Source organism: Crinia signifera, chromosome 2, assembly GCF_055691185.1.
Source record: "Crinia signifera chromosome 2, ASM5569118v1, whole genome shotgun sequence".
Lineage (NCBI taxonomy): Eukaryota > Metazoa > Chordata > Amphibia > Anura > Myobatrachidae > Crinia > Crinia signifera.
The window spans coordinates 315,087,901-315,105,318 of NC_139218.1; the positions used below are offsets into that span (position 1 = coordinate 315,087,901).

Consider the following 17,418-nt stretch of genomic DNA (forward strand, 5'->3'; position numbering starts at 1 on the left):
AACAGGTGCAGAGAGTTTGATTTGGGTGGGGGGTGTACTTCAAACTGATATCTATATTGCAGTGTAAAAATAAAGCAGCCAGTATTTACCCTGCACAGAAACAATAAAACACCCAAATCTAATTCTCTGCACATGTTACATCAGCCCCACCTGCAGTGCATATGGTTTTGTCTATTAGAGAGTAATTGTGCCTTTCCGAGTGAATAAGAATAACCCCCTAGGACAGTGATACACCAGCTGTTGTTGAACTACACATCCCAGCATGCCCTGCTACAATTTTACTATTTGGCCATGCTAAAACTGATGCAGGGCATGCTGGGATGTGTAGTTCAACAACAGCTGGAGTGTCAAGGTTAGCCATCACTGCCCTATGACATGTTAATACTTGGCTTTCTTCCAAACCATGACTATCAGTGTCTTAGCTTTCCCAGCAACCATGGGAACACCATTTTCCAGATATACCACCATTCCTACCCAAAATAACTTATTCAGGATAGCAGGCCATAGCATGTGTATCTGTTCCTCTATGTTTACTACATTATGTTTTTTTTTTTTCGGGGGGGGGGGGGGGACCTGATAACAATGATTTAACTCATATTGACAATTTAAATAAAGATCTTTGCTATAGTGTGGGATTACACTTTTATATCAAAGACAGACAGACAGACAGACAGACAAGCTTTAAGGTATTGTTCTGTGGTTGTTTATGTTGTCGTGTATTACTGTATATATGGAAGAAAGTCTCAGTGATTAAAGTGCATACTACAATACCTATAAGCAGCTAATCATACAGATTAAAAGGTGCCATTCAAAAAACACCTAAACAAAATGATATCAGAGACAATAATACAATGATATTCAGCGCTAGTAGGGTTCCCAGAATGTGATTAGCACCAATGGTTAATGAACAATGTAAATGTCGCCACAAATGTTGATCCAGTAAAAGGAAAATCCTAATGACAGGGCAATTCCTGAATACTGTGGATAATGTATTCCTCCTCCTAGGATTGGATATGGAATAAATAGAAAAAACATGGTGCATAACTTTTAGACCATATATTATTTAATTCAGACACGCTTCAGATCTTAAAGATCCTTCTTCAGTAGCATCGCTACTGGGGATCTTTAGGATGTGAAACGCATTTACCATGCCTTGGGCACCTCAGTTGGATTGCTTAGGTCTAAAAGGGGTCATTTAAGTGCATTTGTACTTGTGATACCAGGCACAATGTGCTGACACTCTGTGCATGCACAAATAAGTCCTGCAACATTGGAAGAGGAAGGCAGCAGAATTTCAGGACTCAAGTCTGCTGTCCCGCAGAACAGCCGTCTTGGAGCAGTTTAGGCCATCTGCATAATATCAAGGACACAGCAGTGATAGAAAATCCAATTACACCTAATTGATCCGCTATATGGGATAATGTAAAGTCTATATAGGGCCCAGAGGTTCTAGAAAACACAATGTTGGGCATTTTACAGAGACATTTACACACAAATATTTTATATTTTGCAACAAACCAATGGAATAACTGGTCTACAGAGTAATAAATTGTCAATAGAAAAAAAACTGTATTGAATAATAGTACTTTTCTTATGTACAATTTAGCATATATGCATGCTGCTTTCAACATATATACATATGGACATGTAAACACATTTATGTACAAAATTGTTGCCAACATATGAAAGATACAAAAATATAGTGGTGAACACTAGCAATAGGATTATTTAGATCATCATGTATGCCAGAAAACAAAATCTGTTGACGCAATAAAAACTATAGCAGGAATGGGACATGAATTTGCCATCAAAAGGTCACATAACAATCCCCGCCATTTATTTTACTTTTACATGGCTTCAATTATATAGTTGAATACTACATTTATCAAAAAGGAGTAAATAACCAGTTTACAGGACCGGGTCAGGGGGTAAGGATTTAGGAGAGAACATTTTGTTTTTATCGCAGGTATGTAGGTTTTTACGTCACTCTTTTGGAGCCTAGAACAGGCCGTAAATAAAGGGTACAGTCCATACTCAGTCCGAGTCGCTGCTACTGCTGGAGGAATCTGTAGACATGACTTCAACATCATCTTCATTCTCCTTGTTAGGCCCAAGAGATTCCATTAAAAAATCATTGCTGTGGTTTGGAGGTAGCATGTTAATGGACATGTCATTGGACTGCCAAGGGTACTGAGGTGCAAGGACATCTAAAATACAAAAAAGGGTCCATAGATTATATTTAGTGATCTCACATCTCTTAAACCAAACACATGTAACTATATCTATAAATGAAAGAACATTTCAATATACTGTCACTTATGCACAATAGAAAATAAAGCACATGCTCATGGGAAATATTTGAAATAAGATATTTGACAAATATGAGAAATGTCTAAGGGATGTACACATCTTTTCAATGCAGCCGTTTTCAGCCACATTGAAGCCATGCGACTTTCTAAAAAGATGAATCTGCTCTGTCGAAAACAGCAGCTCTGAACATATCAGACAGTAACAAACCACAGTGAATACCCCCCTAAGTTGTTTATAATTGCATAGTATGGCAGCAAGTAATTTGTGGAATCATGCTGTCATTATACTCTACCACACTGGTCTATATAGAAGATAGTGTTCATTCTAGCACCCGCCATCTTTGAAAACCCATGCAGTTACTCTTCCCTGCCTGGGGTGTTGCTGTCTGCTGGAGTGCTTCTAGCACAGTGTGATCTGTATATCAGCACTGATATGCAAACCAGACCATGTGCTAGAAACACCACAGCAGACAGCAACACCCCAGACAGGGAAGAGGAACTACATGGGGTTTCAAAGATGGCGGGTGCTAGAATAAACACTAGAAGATTAGTTTTATAACCTGGAAAATCACACATTCTTTGCTACCATCCTTGGCAAAGGATACAGAACCCAAACATTGAAAGTACCTGGAAGCCTTCCTGCAGCTAATGCATCCCCTGGTAAGTGACCATTGACACCATTTGTAGGGAGATTACTCATTTGACCCAACAAACCACTTCTCATCTCCAGATCTGTTGGATAGGGTCGGCGTGGATCACCTTCAATAGAAAAAAAACACAAACAAAAAAAAACTACTTAACGGACAGAAGCGAATGATAAGATCACAAAAAATGAAATTCTTTATATATACACTGGTCTGCGTAAGAGTACTAAAGTAGAGACCACACTGTGCTAGAAGCACCACAGCAGAGAGCGGTACCACAGGCAGGGAAGAGGAACTGCATGGGCTATGGAAGATGCAGGGTGATAGAATGAACATTACATTACTGACTGCAATAGATTTTATATTTATATTACTAATAAACGCAAACAGGTGCTGCCCACACAACAGATACTTCCACGTTTTTTAGGTAACGTGCTTTCATTAAAACGCTTTTTAATTGAATAATGACTATAGTGGTAGTATAAATATACAAATTAAGTATGACTACAAAGTCTACAAAAGAAACTGTATATGAAATGTACTTGACTTTGTGCAGCATTTCACTATATACTAGGTATACTTAACCCTTTGAACGCCAAGTGAATTTGCCAAAATGGATGTGAAACTTGCCAAGCAAACATTTAGGTACTTGTGTACTAGCACAGCGCCCACGATATTTGGTCGCACGACATATAATCGCATTGCATGGCATACACCCGATGCACTGCGATGCGATTTAAAATTGTATAAGCCCCCTATACGATGTTTAATTGTATAAGCACCCTAATGGGGGCTTACAATGTTAAATGCATCCCCACGCCACCCCCACTATGAACGTGAACCGGCGGTGTTACGCGTCCTACGACTTTTTGATACCCCCACTATCCACGTCGGCGTGGTGAGCCCCTTGTATTACTTTACATGTATTCCGATGCGCTCGCCACGCTTCGTGCGTGGTGGCTCACTGCGCTCGCCACACTATATAAGATCAACTCCACGCCAACGTGGATAGTGGGGGTATGAAAAGGTCGTAGGATGCGTACCGCCGCCCCTCGCAGGCTCACCACGCTTTGGGTTCACGTTCATAGTGGGGGTGGCGTGAGGGTGCATTTAACATTGTAAGCCCCCATTAGGGTGCTTATACAATTTTATATCGCATACCATTGTATATGCGATAGAATGGCATACAATTCGATGGTATACAATTTTAAATTGTATAACATCGCATCGCATGCCTTATGGTCTGCGATGAGCGCCATGCTAGTACACAAGTACCAACATTTATATTCAAAATGACCTGTAATATTTACCTTATATAGAAAACTAGGTGATTCATCGCGCCCTACGGGCACTCTGCACACCGTCGTAAGGGGCTCCGCCCCCTTAACCTGTGAATGCCTTTATTGCGTGAAATATTGTTTGTGCAAGAGGGGGATTCTGTAGGTGTGGGAGGGGCAGGTGTGGTATTTCCCCAGGTGGATGTGGGGGTGCCGTGGCGGGTGTGTGTGGCGGCGAGGGTCGGGTGCAAGGGTGCCGTGGGCGGGGAAAGTTGATTGGGTGTGGTGTGGGTGTTGCAGGTGCAGGGGTGGCCCGTGTGGGTTGGTGGTGTGCACTGGTTGAATGAATGGCAGTTGCAGGGTTGCTGTGGGTACGGGACCGATGGTGGTGTGGTAGGAGAGGTATGGGTGCGTGGGTGGGTGATGGGTAGGTGCGGTGTGAGTGGGCATGCTGGGTTTTGTAGTGGCTGTCAGAATATGCTGGAGCTTATAGTATGTGCATGCTGGGGCTTGTAGTAGCTAGCAGTGGGCATACTGGGGGTTGTAGTGGTTGGCATTGGGCACATTAGGGCTTGTAGTCGCTGGCAGTGGGAATGCTGGGGGTTGTCATTGTGCACATCAAGGCTTGTAGTGGTTGGCAGTGGGCATGGTGGGGCTTGTAGTGGCTGGCATTGGGCGCATTAGGGCTTGTAGTGGCTGGCAAGGCATTCTGGGACTTGTAGTGTCAGCCCCTCCCCATATTACACCCAGTACACAGACATAATATTACACACAGCCTCCCCACACACACACACACACACACATTATGTTACACACAGCCTCCCCCCTACACAGATATTACATTACACACAGTTATGAGGGGGTTTGCGGGGCAGTGGGAGCCTCAAGCAATAGTTGGGAGGGTAGGCAAGTCTGAACTGGGGTGGGGATTGATCCCCGGCCGCTGAGGGCTGGTTGGGGGGATTCTGGGAGATGGAGCCCTGTCAGTACTATGGTGCCTCTCTGTCACTCTGAGTGTGTGTGGGCGGAGTCAAAAAGGTGCTGATAGGCTATTAGCCTATGACTCCTCCCAGCGTTAGCCTATGACTCCTCCCAGCGTTATACACAGTCACAGAGTGACAGATCTGGGCAAATATATAAGAGATATTCTTTATTTACACACCATTGTTTATTTGAATTTATATAACAAATGTGAGACACGCTGGTGTTTCTAGCAGCATCGCTCACAGATGTTGGCACTCAAATGGTTAGACATTATTTTGGAGACGCTCCAGTGCCAAGCTTTGAGGTCTACATCCCTACATTAAATGCAACTCTAAGTGATACTATGGAAATCCACTAAACAAGGGTCAGATGTACTAAGCCTTGGAGAGCAATAACAAGATGAATTAGAAACCAATCAGCTTCTATCACTATTCAAACACAGCCTGTAACATGGTAGTTAGAGAGAACACACCAGCCATGTAGCTCCTCTTTCTGATAGAGATATATATATATATATATATATATATATTTTTTTTTTTTTTACAATTGTCTGTAAATTTTGTAATATTAAAGTGTTTTATAATCTTGTAAATCCAATATTAGGGGTATGATAAATGAAGGTACAGTATGTCTCTAGTAAAATAATTATTTCTTCTTCCACTTATCCGGTTCTCTGGCAGAGCAGATTATACTATAGACTTAGGAAGAAATTTTCGAAGTGAGAAGTTGATACACTGATGTTGCCATAAGGGCGGGACAGAGAGGGGACTACTCAATTTTACACATAGATCAACTTCCATTCTAATGTTGACCACCATTTAATAGATCAAGTTTCACATGTGGGATTTAAGGTTTGGGCACATAGATGCTTTTTAAATATAGATCATCCATTCATCTTCATTTTTATTTTAAAGTGAAAGGAGATACAATAATATACAGGTGGATGATTAATGTAGACAAAACATTTTTATATTACATAATTTAGTATTACAAAATACATCATTTGCTCTGCAATTGGATAATTAGCACAAACATAATGAGACACATTAAAGAACTTAGAAACATATATATACTGTTACCTGGCACCCACGTCAAAGGAGCGCAGACTGCATTACTTGCGCTAATGCGATGGGCATACTTAATCAATTCTTCCGACGATATGGCACCTGGACAGCAAAACACAAAGCAATTCATAGTGTTGCAAATCAAAAATGTTTGTTACTGTATATAAAAAAAATCTGCGCACAAGATCTAGAAAGCATGTAATGGTACAATTCTGTTACCGAGTGGAAGAATGGAGCAAAAAGAGGCAGGCTAATGCTGGCCACACATCAGACCAACTCTTCTCCAACCATCCAACTAGTTGGTTGGCTGGAATAAAAACCTGGTACTGGATAGGAGCAAATGTAATTTATAATTAAGTGATTTGTTTCCCAAATCGGAAAATGGACAATTGTCTATCAGACAATGTACTGTGGTTGGACCTATTTTGATTTAAACAAAATCACTGAATGTTTTTGTCCATTCTCCTGAGTTTGTGAGCTAATTGCTTATTGGTATTTGCCCCGTACAGTACCAGATTTTCAGTCCAACCAACCAACTCGTTGGATGGTTGGAGGAAAGTTGGTCTGATGTGTGGCCAGCATGAGATGTCGACACATGATCTACCAAGCATATTTTATATAAAACATTAGGATTGTAAATATTGCAATGGGTACGTTTATATTTGGCACCCTGCAAAGTTTACAGTATGAAGAAAAAATATATGGGATTAAATAAAAACATGTTTTTAGTTTTATTAATTTTTTTCCCACCAGTAAGGGGATGAACATCATTGCAACAATAATTTCCAAAGCTGGTTACATGCTGTCTGACAGATCATCTGTTGAACAGCTGATATATTGTGATCGCACATTGGTGGTTGTACCCCCACATGTGCACCAAAGTGACTGCGGATGGTCATGAAGACATTCCACAGCAATGTATTTTTGCTTATTTTTATACACATGAAAATGACCAAAGCATTTTTATAGTTATCTGTGAGTAGTCTGGCATTGTGTGTTGTATTGCAGCACGATGCACAGAACCACATTCTTCCCTTCCTTTCAATTGTGGACTTCAGTAATGAGATCAAGTTTCCTCTTCTAATTTGTGGATTCAAGAACACCATCAATTAAATCTATCACATACTAATGTACTGGGTGTTCACACACCACAACATAAGTCGACACCTTCTGAAATCCCAGCTGAATCAATGACAGGCAATTGTTCCAATGCAACTGAATAGAAGAATTCTTAATAGAACATTGATGTAATTATCTTGTGGCTGGGAATCAATAAAAAGGTCTCCAAGAAATTAAACCATGAGCAGGCAGCGCACCAAGGAACGTGCCACGAAGAATACAGAGAACATAGATTTAGATCTTCTTATTCTAGGTCTGTCACACCAGGACGTAAATCTATGTACCGCAGGTGGTATATGGATAATGAGATACATTGGGTTCAGATCAATACTTCATTTTGTGCTCAGAGTTTAGGATTTCCTACACAAAATGCTTCTCTGTAAACCAACTCTGCATAACAGTGTTAAGTTATTTACCTTATATTGTGCCAGGACAATTAGTTATTACAAGTGCTGGCATTTAATGTAATTACATATTTCCTGACTATGTAGCATAATTTAAAATACTACTATAAAAAATGTAGTCTTATTTGAGACTACATATCTTTACATTATCTACATATTTAATCAGATATTGCAACTTGGTACTGTGCGGCTAATACAGCTTAGATTGCATAAGGGACCCAACACGCAATATGTCTGCTGTTTGGGTCCTACGTTGGTTGTGACGTTCTCTTGAAACAGCGATCACAAATGCAAGCTGAGGGTGGTCTACACCTCCTCCTGCATTTGCACGGCTTATGGATCAGATATGCTAAGCTGCTGCTAGCATAGATGAAAGAGCAAAAGGATACAACAAAATAAGATACAGCTATCCACAGGAGCGATCAGACACTGACTGGGTGAGTTGTACCAAACAGCTCCTAACTCATTTTTTAAACACAGCCTGTATAATAAGTTAGGAGCTCATTAGTTGGCACTTCCTCTCTTTCCAAGGCTTGTTACATAGCCCTTGCATTAAGAGTTTACAGGAACATTAGAGGAGCTGGATTGGTAGAATGGGATGGAGCCAGTATATATAAGGACCATGGAGGTCTGTATATCATGTAGAGGTTTTCTGCTGTGCACATTTTAAAATTATTTTTAATACATATTGGTGATATTTAATTACTAATATTGCTGTGTAAAGAGTTGGATATTCAAATCCCAGCGATTTCTATAAAGATAATTAAATCAAACACCGGTATTTCAACGGTGTGTGTCCATTTTTCATAAAGGAATCGGTGTGAAAATAATTAACAATTATAATGACCATCATATCACCCTATCATATACACCATAGGTTTTACCGGTGTTTCACTCACAGGAGTGATGGTAAGGTTTTAATCATAGGTCAACAGAAATTTCACACACAAAAACAAATAAAGTATATACACATATTTTACATATATACAAAGTGGACACAGGCCGTCGACATATCTCTATACTGTCCTTAATGGTTAAGATTCCCGTCTACAGAGTAAAACATCACCTTGCAATCTGAATAGCAACAAAGTTTGGCTATCCGAGACAGGAGAATTTTGTAACATATGTAACCATGCATCAATTTATCCCTCTCAGTTGCAACTATGTATCCACTATGTATGGGTTGCAGCCACTTCCCCACACTGAATACCCACAATGGGTTAGCAATATGCGGGGAGAAAGAGAGAGGGAGCCCCTTTCAACAGCACAATATGTTCATTCCCACATGCAAAACATCAAGCGTACTTGGCCATTTATAGCAATATATTGCCTGCGCAAATAAATGCTGGGTGCAGTCCCAAATTGACGGCACCTCCAATCTCACAGTGATAGATGCAATCTGAGTGCACACACACAAACCAGTATGTATGCTATTAGTGACTGGAGAAAATGTTGTTTCAGCAGTATATATAATTTGCTTATGCCTTAATTATAGCCCATATCACAATAATAATTGCAGACTAGGTGTACACAAAAAAGCCAGTGGGCATACTATTTGTGACTGAAGGAAATGTGAATTTCAGCAATATATGTGGGTCTTTAAATGTGGCAGAGACGGCATGCATTTAAAACCCAAGGACAGATTTATAAATACTTATACAAATATGTAGAGAGAGACGGACCACTACCCACTGGGTAGACAGGAGACTCTTTTAAGAGTCTACCGTCCGCACCATGGGGGGTCCGATTACCGGGTCTGGTCGTGGATACAGCGTCCCCTCGTTGCCGCAGGTATTCTTCTTGGCTGAACGGAGACGGGACGGCCGGTCACGTGAGCGCCCACGTGATCGGCAGAGATGGATTGACGTACGTTTCGCCAGGGCTTGTTCACACGGCAGCTGCCGTGTGAACAAGCCCTGGCGAAACGTACGTCAATCCATCTCTGCCGATCACGTGGGCGCTCACGTGACCGGCCGTCCCGTCTCCGTTCAGCCAAGAAGAATACCTGCGGCAACGAGGGGACGCTGTATCCACGACCAGACCCGGTAATCGGACCCCCCATGGTGCGTACGGTAGACTCTTAAAAGAGTCTCCTGTCTACCCAGTGGGTAGTGGTCCGTCTCTCTCTACATATTTGTATAAGTATTTATAAATCTGTCCTTGGGTTTTAAATGCATGCCGTCTCTGCCACATTTAAAGACCCAAATATATTGCTGAAATTCACATTTCCTTCAGTCACAAATAGTATGCCCACTGGCTTTTTTGTGTACACCTAGTCTGCAATTATTATTGTGATATGGGCTATAATTAAGGCATAAGCAAATTATATATACTGCTGAAACAACATTTTCTCCAGTCACTAATAGCATACATACTGGTTTGTGTGTGTGCACTCAGATTGCATCTATCACTGTGAGATTGGAGGTGCCGTCAATTTGGGACTGCACCCAGCATTTATTTGCGCAGGCAATATATTGATATAAATGGCCAAGTACGCTTGATGTTTTGCATGTGGGAATGAACATATTGTGCTGTTGAAAGGGGCTCCCTCTCTCTTTCTCCCCGCATATTGCTAACCCATTATGGGTATTCAGTGTGGGGAAGTGGCTGCAACCCATACATAGGGGATACATAGTTGCAACTGAGAGGGATAAATTGATTCATGGTTACATATGTTACAAAATTCTCCTGTCTCGGATAGCCAAACTTTGTTGCTATTCAGATTGCAAGGTGATGTTTTACTCTGTAGACAGGAATCTTAACCATTAAGGACAGTATAGAGATATGTCGACGGCCTGTGTCCACTTTGTATATATGTAAAATATGTGTATATACTTTATTTGTTTTTGTGTGTGAAATTTCTGTTGACCTATGATTAAAACCTTACCATCACTCCTGTGAGTGAAACACCGGTAAAACCTATGGTGTATATGATAGGGTGATATGATGGTCATTATAATTGTTAATTATTTTCACACCGATTCCTTTATGAAAAATGGACACACACCGTTGAAATACCGGTGTTTGATTAAATTATCTTTATAGAAATCGCTGGGATTTGAATATCCAACTCTTTACACAGCAATATTAGTAATTAAATATCACCAATATGTATTAAAAATAATTTTAAAATGTGCACAGCAGAAAAAATTTACAAAAAAATCATAATTTAAATTAACAGAACAACTGTAGTTAGGGGATCTAGAGTGCACCCCACCCGAGTTTCTTTTTTCTCTTTCGTTTATAAAATGACTTGGCCTAACTCGGGTTGCACCACTGAACACCACTATTGTGGCCCAGGATCTTGTGGTCAAAGGCTATATGTGGTGTATAACATAAGAAATAAATTCTGCAATTAAAATCAGTTAGATCCCTACTGTGATTAATTAAATTAATTATTTATCCCTAATATTTAGTGCAGTTCCCCAAAACAACCCTTGATCAATATCATGTAGATGTTGGCAGACTATATCAAATTAACCCCAGGTTTTATTACAGAGCGATAGACAAAAAATCTTAACATTGATTAGCGCTTGAGATTTTTCCTTTAAAAGGGATCTGTAGTTACTGATCAGCTTACAGCAACTCCTCTCAGCTTACTGTTATTCCAGTCACCATAACACATACATTATCTTATTGTACACTGACCTTTTTTTGCTTTATTAATGGATTTCAATTTCTCCTTAGCCTGGTAAACTGCTGTTGCCTTTAAAGAAAGTGAAATCCTTTTAGTACAACTGAAATGATACATTTTAGAAGCCAAGTTACAGTTCAGATTTTATATAAAGTGATTATAGAATTCGCTACAATATTGTAATAAAAAAAAAAAAAAAAAGCTAAAACCAAGTAATAGCCACACAAATGTTTCTAGTTAATCGAAGCCAACACAACCCAGACAATATTTAGCTTCTAGCCTGCTCTAGAAAAAACGCACAGAATCTAATAGCTATACACAATGCCTACTGTATATACTAAAGGGTGTTCCAAGGTCCCAATTAGGCAGCCAAATAAATGTACAAGTAGCGAGCACATTTTCTCAGATGTCAATTGTAACAGCTCTGAAAAAACTTATCTTGACACTGATATCAGTAGTCAAGAACATTTTTTACAAAGATTGCCATGTTGGGACATATCCACCCATATGATAGCATGCCAAAGGCAATGTGCTGCAAAGTCATTCATACAATAAATATTAAGAGCACCTCTTTGGTTTGGTTTTACTTGGATCGCAAAGAGATTGGCTGTCACATGTTTTTGATAGCCAATAAGATCATGCTTTAAGAACCATGTAAATCCGGATAAAACCGACCCCACATGTCTCTAAAATAAACCACTGAGAAAATACATTATATATTCAACTAAAAAATAAAAAACCTGTATTCATGGAGCCTATTGGTAGACCCGGGATGCGGTTAATTTCCCGGCGGTCGGGATCCCGGCGGTCGGAATCCCGACACTGGAATCCCGACCGCCGAAATCCCGAAACTTTCTCCCTCCGTGGGTGTCCACGACACCCATAGAGGGAGAATAAAATAGCGTGCCGAGCGTAGCGAGGCACCGGGCCCGCTGCGTGGCGAGCGCAGCGAGCCCGCAAGGGGGGGCGATCCATGTCCCCCCCTTGTCGGGATTTCGGCGGTCGGGATTCCAGTGTCGGGATTCCGACCGCCGGGATCCCGACCGCCGGGAAATCATATCGGATCCGGTAGACCCAAGTGTGGTGATCACAGCTAGAAAGAAATGATGATAAACTCATTACAATGTGATGGGGACATTCTCACCAGTATGTGTTCAGCCTCCTTCAGTTGCTTTTGTAACTGTTGGATATCGCTGTCCCGTTTCTCAACCTCCTTCTCCAAGAGCTGCATTTCCTGGTGAGTCTTGCCCTGACTGAATGCCAACTTCATCACCTCCTGAAACTCACTGTCCTTCTGAATCAGAAGTTCCAATATCTGAAAAACATGTCAGTATACTGATGTCACAGAACTGTTATTTAGGAGTGTGAGGGGTCATTAGAGCAGAAACTGAAGTCCAGCTGTAGTGGCAAACCATGTGCACCAGGAAACCTACCTGTGTTTCTTCTCCAGGTTGATTTAGTTTCTGGCTCCTGGAAAGTGCCAACACTTCTATTAGCTCTCTGAAAGAGGAAACATGTCCACAAGTGTAAAAGTTATTGTTACAATAGATTTAAGCTCCATTGTGACAGCAACAATCTGGTAAATCAGACAATATATGGGATCATTTTGCCATAATTTGAATAATTAAGTGAAGAGCTATATTATTTTACAAAGACAAACTGTGCTTTTATGCAAGCCATGGAAAAGGTGTGTCACTTTGAAATCCAGTAATCAATAGAAGAGTGTGCACTACCACTTAAAGGGCCTGATTCAGAGTTGATCGCTGATGTGTGAATTTGAAATATGAGGGTGGATCAATAAGTACCTGTGTGTGAAGACCGGTGGTGTTGCTGAGGAAAGATAGTATTACTATCCTATACTACCATCTTTCAAACAATGCCATTCAGACTGATTCATAGGTTAGGTTTTTTTTTTTTTCCACCACAACAATGCACCAGCTCCCTCATCCGGAAATGTTGCGGCCAAACTGCATGATTTGCGCTATGAATTATTTTTTTATTCCTGCGAGTGACCTTTTCAGGTTAGGGAACAGAAAGAAACAATTCATAGCGCAATTCATGCAATTTGGCCACAATTACCAACTTTCTTCAGCAACGCCACCAGTCTTCAAACACAGGTACTTATTGATCCACCCTCGTACATCTGATTATTGAAGAGAGTAAGGAAAAACGCAGCGTGCCCAGGCATTTTCAGGGAGGGGTTGCAACATCAGCTCCCTCCTCAAACAGCCTGTTGCAGACTTGTGGAAGGGTCAGAGTAAAGGCCCCCATACACTAGGGCGACTTGTCCTTAGGACAAGTCGCCCCCGACTTCCCCCTGAGCTTCCCCGGCTGCTCCCCGGGGGAGCTTGATTAGATTGGCACTTGATGTGCCATTTTTTACATGTGATAAATCGTCTCGATTTATCACATGTAAAAAACCCGGGGAGCAGGGGGGGGCCTACAGAGCAGGGCTGCTGGTGGGAGCAGGGGGGCTGGGGACGCTGCGGGGGACACAGGCGGCATAGAGCCGGGAGCTGTCAGTGCTAGAAAAAAAAAGCCTATACAATGAATGGGCAGCCTGTGATTGGCTGAGCGCTTTCTCAGCCAATTGCTGACTAGCTGAGAGAGCGCTCAGCCAATCACAGGCCGCCCATTCATTGTATGGGCTTTTTTTTTTTATTCCATACTGACAGCTCCCGCCGGCTCCCCCTGCCCGGCTCTATGCCGCCTGTGTCCCCCGCAGCGTCCCCAGCCGCCCCTGCTCCCTCTACCGCCGCGCCGCCCCACTAGGTCCCAAGTCGGGTGGTCGGACGTGCAGCAGATCCGATGCGCACGGGACCGCGCATTGGATCTGAGGGGACATCAAAACTAGCCGATTTTGGTCCGATTTCGGCCAGATCCGACTGATCTGGCTGAAATCTGACCAAAATCGGCTAGTGTATGGGGGCCTTTACTCACATTTGCACAGACTGGGAAAAACATTAGCTGCTGAGTGAATTCCGCATGATGTGCAACAATACCGAATTGCAAACGTATTGCAATTCACTTAGATTTGCACAGGATGAGTTTTCTTTCTGTCTGAGTGGCAGCTAACTCGTAGTCATCTGCAACTTTGCAAATGAACGATCAAGTCGGAATCAGACCCATAATACACAACCTTTCTCAAGGGATGTAGTAGTGTAGCAAGATTAGGAGTAAAAAGGTGATGTCCTTAACTGGGAAGTATTTTTTCATACTTTAGCATTCACGTAGACTCCAAATGGGAACAGTAAAGTGCCCGAAGGAATGAGCTACAATAGTTGGGTGTCCATGTCGACACTGGCGCAAAAACCCTCATATCGACCTTTCCATGTGTGAACCTTTTTAATGGCAACCTTTGATTGCATCAATCTCTTGCCGATATCAATTCGGTTATATGTCTGTCTTTTATCCTTACTTGAAGCTAGATGGGCATGCTGGTACCTCTGGTTCCAGCACAGAGGTAGTAAACAAGTATTCTGTAGCTTCATGGATAAATAGACTAGCAAATAACACAGATTTGAGAATGTCTGAATACCCCAGAGTGTGTATACTGTAGCATTTCAATTGCCTAGGAGACTAAAAATCAGTCAGTGATTACACTGTCCACTTCTGTGCACTGCTACACAGTCCTCAATTCAGTAGGGAAACATCAGCATCACTGCAATAAGCAGGTCTGCTTAATATGGGACAATAATGATACACCAGGGAAATAGGAATATCAGTAGTTAATAAACTAATTCCCAATATACAATTGTCTGAGCAATAGTAACTATGTTAAACCCATGGACATAAGAGACAACTGTATGCTAACCCATAGCTACTTTTGGGGCAGGGCTGGAGAAGATGTAATCGATGTAAGGGAATAAAGCATAGTATCTCAGCCTGAGACCACTATGGCTGCTGTACCACACAGGAAACCAGGAGCTTCCTAAATCGCCTGAGATTTAGCAGCGAGCACCCAGCATGTTGGAATGAATGAGACAGGGAACATGGTGGGACTGTGCTATTGTTACCAGAGTATGAGCAGCTCGTATGCACACATCCCTGTACTGAAAGTGTACACAGGCACAACCCTGTCCGTCTCACCATAGCCAACAGCAGAGCACGCTTACCTGGACAGCACCTCCAAGTCATCCAACACCGAGAGCAGCCTCTCCTTAGTGGTCTTCTCCGCAGCCGCCATGCTCTATGGGCAGCAGCACAACAAGCACCGCAGCAGCGAGCAGCAGTTCTGGGACAGAGAGGATCCCGGTCCTCGGGAGAACTGTTTCATTTCACAGCAGCGACTCCTACAGGCGGGTGGCAACATGTCCTCCCACCGCCCCTACAGAAGTAAAGTACAATTTTACAAAGTTCATAGGCATCAATATTATTTCTGCTAAAAGTGAAAAGGGTGTTTTTCTATTATCACATTATTTTAGTATTACCTAAATGGGTACTTATGTAGTATCTGCGTGCCCGATTTAAAAAAAAATTTGATCTGGCTGTGGAATTAAATGGAATGTTTAGTGTTCCAGTCCATAAAACTCACTGCTCTGCTCACCCATTTAATGCTGGGATACAAAGGACATTTAGGGGCCCATTTATCAACTAATATTTGCAGCTAAATCCCCGAAAACACCCATTTTCGGGGGTTAACCGCAAATATTAAGTTTCACCTAAATGTATCAAAGGGGGACCGAGGCAGGGATCTCCGATCCCTGCTGCGATCCTCCCTGCAGCGCCGCCGGCCGCATAGGTTTTTATGGGGGATGCGAAGCTGCCCAATGTATCAACATCGGGCAGCCCGGCATCGCAGCCCTGGGCTATCGCCAATCTGGGATGGCGATAGCCCATTGTAGCCTATGGCTACACTTCGCACTGCCCGAGCAGGGCAGTGCGGTAAGAGGGGTCGGCGGGGGTCAGCGCATAACCGAGCATGCGCTGACCTCCCGGCTTCCGGCTCCAGGCATCGCAGGGACGGGCTCCTTTCGGAGCCCTGTCCCTGCGCCTGCCAGATGATACATCCTGGCGGTATTGCAGGGTACCGCAATGCGATGTCGGGCGATGTCACCGCCCCGGCATAGCATTTCAATGATAAATGCGCCCCCTAAAGCGTGATATACTCCTCAATGGTGATATCTATTGGTTAATAGATCTACAGTGTCTAGATAGACAGTCAATACGTCAACCCCAAAAGGTCAACATGAGTTTTTCATGATTTTTTTTTTTTTAACAAAAAAACGGCTTTATCTTACTTAATGCCAGGGTTGCCTACCAAGGAGAAAATGCTCTGTTCCTGGACTTCCCTGGTAATGTAGGATTGCCATCACCTGTGGCGACACCTTTCTTATCAATTACCTAGCTCCCCACAGGTGCTGGTAATCCCACATTTCCAGCATAGGCGAATCTAGGGGGAGGTCCGGGGGTGCACATTAGCCCATTTTGTAGCTGAGGCTTTCCAACGAGCCCAGCCCCGTGTCTCTAGCCCCCTGGGAACCGGAGATACTGCCAGGCAAAACTGGAACATTTTCCCTATAGGATAACATGGGACCCGCTAATTCCGACCCCCACCCAGTTCAACGGCTGCCAGTTCCCCCTTCGGCATCACTAAAGCTTGAGGTTGATCTCAGTCGAACCCAAATCGCTGGGCCTTCAATCTGAAACCAGGCTGGATCCATATGGGTTAATTGGTTCCAGAGATATTGAGGTTAAACTGTTTTTTTTTATTTCTTAAATGTAATTTCATGACTGTTTATGTTCTTTGAGGGCAGATTTCTCTGGAACCAAACAGCCCAGTTTTACAGGACCAAAATCATTCGAAGCCAACTCAAAAGTTCTTCAATATGATACTGGTCTCATGTAAATGGGTCAGTTGGTTCTGAAGATATAGCTGGTTGGTTAAAGGGGGGTAGGGAGAGGGGAGTGGTTGCCTCTCCCCCTCACACCAGAAAATGAAGGGACTGGGCTGGTGTATAAGGGGTCAGCCTGGGAATGCCCC

At 42.5% G+C, this 17,418-nt stretch overlaps 1 protein-coding gene across 1 annotated transcript; it reads right to left on the reverse strand.

The window, feature by feature from the left end:
* Positions 1–1,545: 1,545 nt before the first annotated feature.
* MED4 (mediator complex subunit 4) lies at positions 1,546–15,706 on the reverse strand. Its single transcript, XM_083169004.1, has 7 exons — positions 15,551–15,706; positions 12,869–12,935; positions 12,580–12,750; positions 11,450–11,507; positions 6,294–6,380; positions 2,937–3,068; positions 1,546–2,207 (listed from the first exon to the last, which is right to left on the reverse strand). Exons 1-7 carry the CDS (start codon positions 15,619–15,621, stop codon positions 2,035–2,037), a joined length of 759 nt encoding a protein of 252 aa, XP_083025130.1. The 5' UTR covers positions 15,622–15,706; the 3' UTR covers positions 1,546–2,034.
* Between the last annotated feature and the right edge of the window lie 1,712 nt (positions 15,707–17,418).

Excerpts from the sequence above, each read along its gene's own strand:
- MED4 (XM_083169004.1), bottom strand. The coding sequence starts at position 15,621 with ATGGCGGCTGCGGAGAAGACCACTAAGGAGAGGCTGCTCTCGGTGTTG. Across the intron at positions 11,508-12,579 it reads AGGAGGCTGAACACATACTG|GCAACAGCAGTTTACCAGGC; the intron begins GTGAGAATGTCC and ends CTTTCTTTAAAG. Across the intron at positions 6,381-11,449 it reads CATTAATAAAGCAAAAAAAG|GTGCCATATCGTCGGAAGAA; the intron begins GTCAGTGTACAA and ends TTTGCTGTCCAG.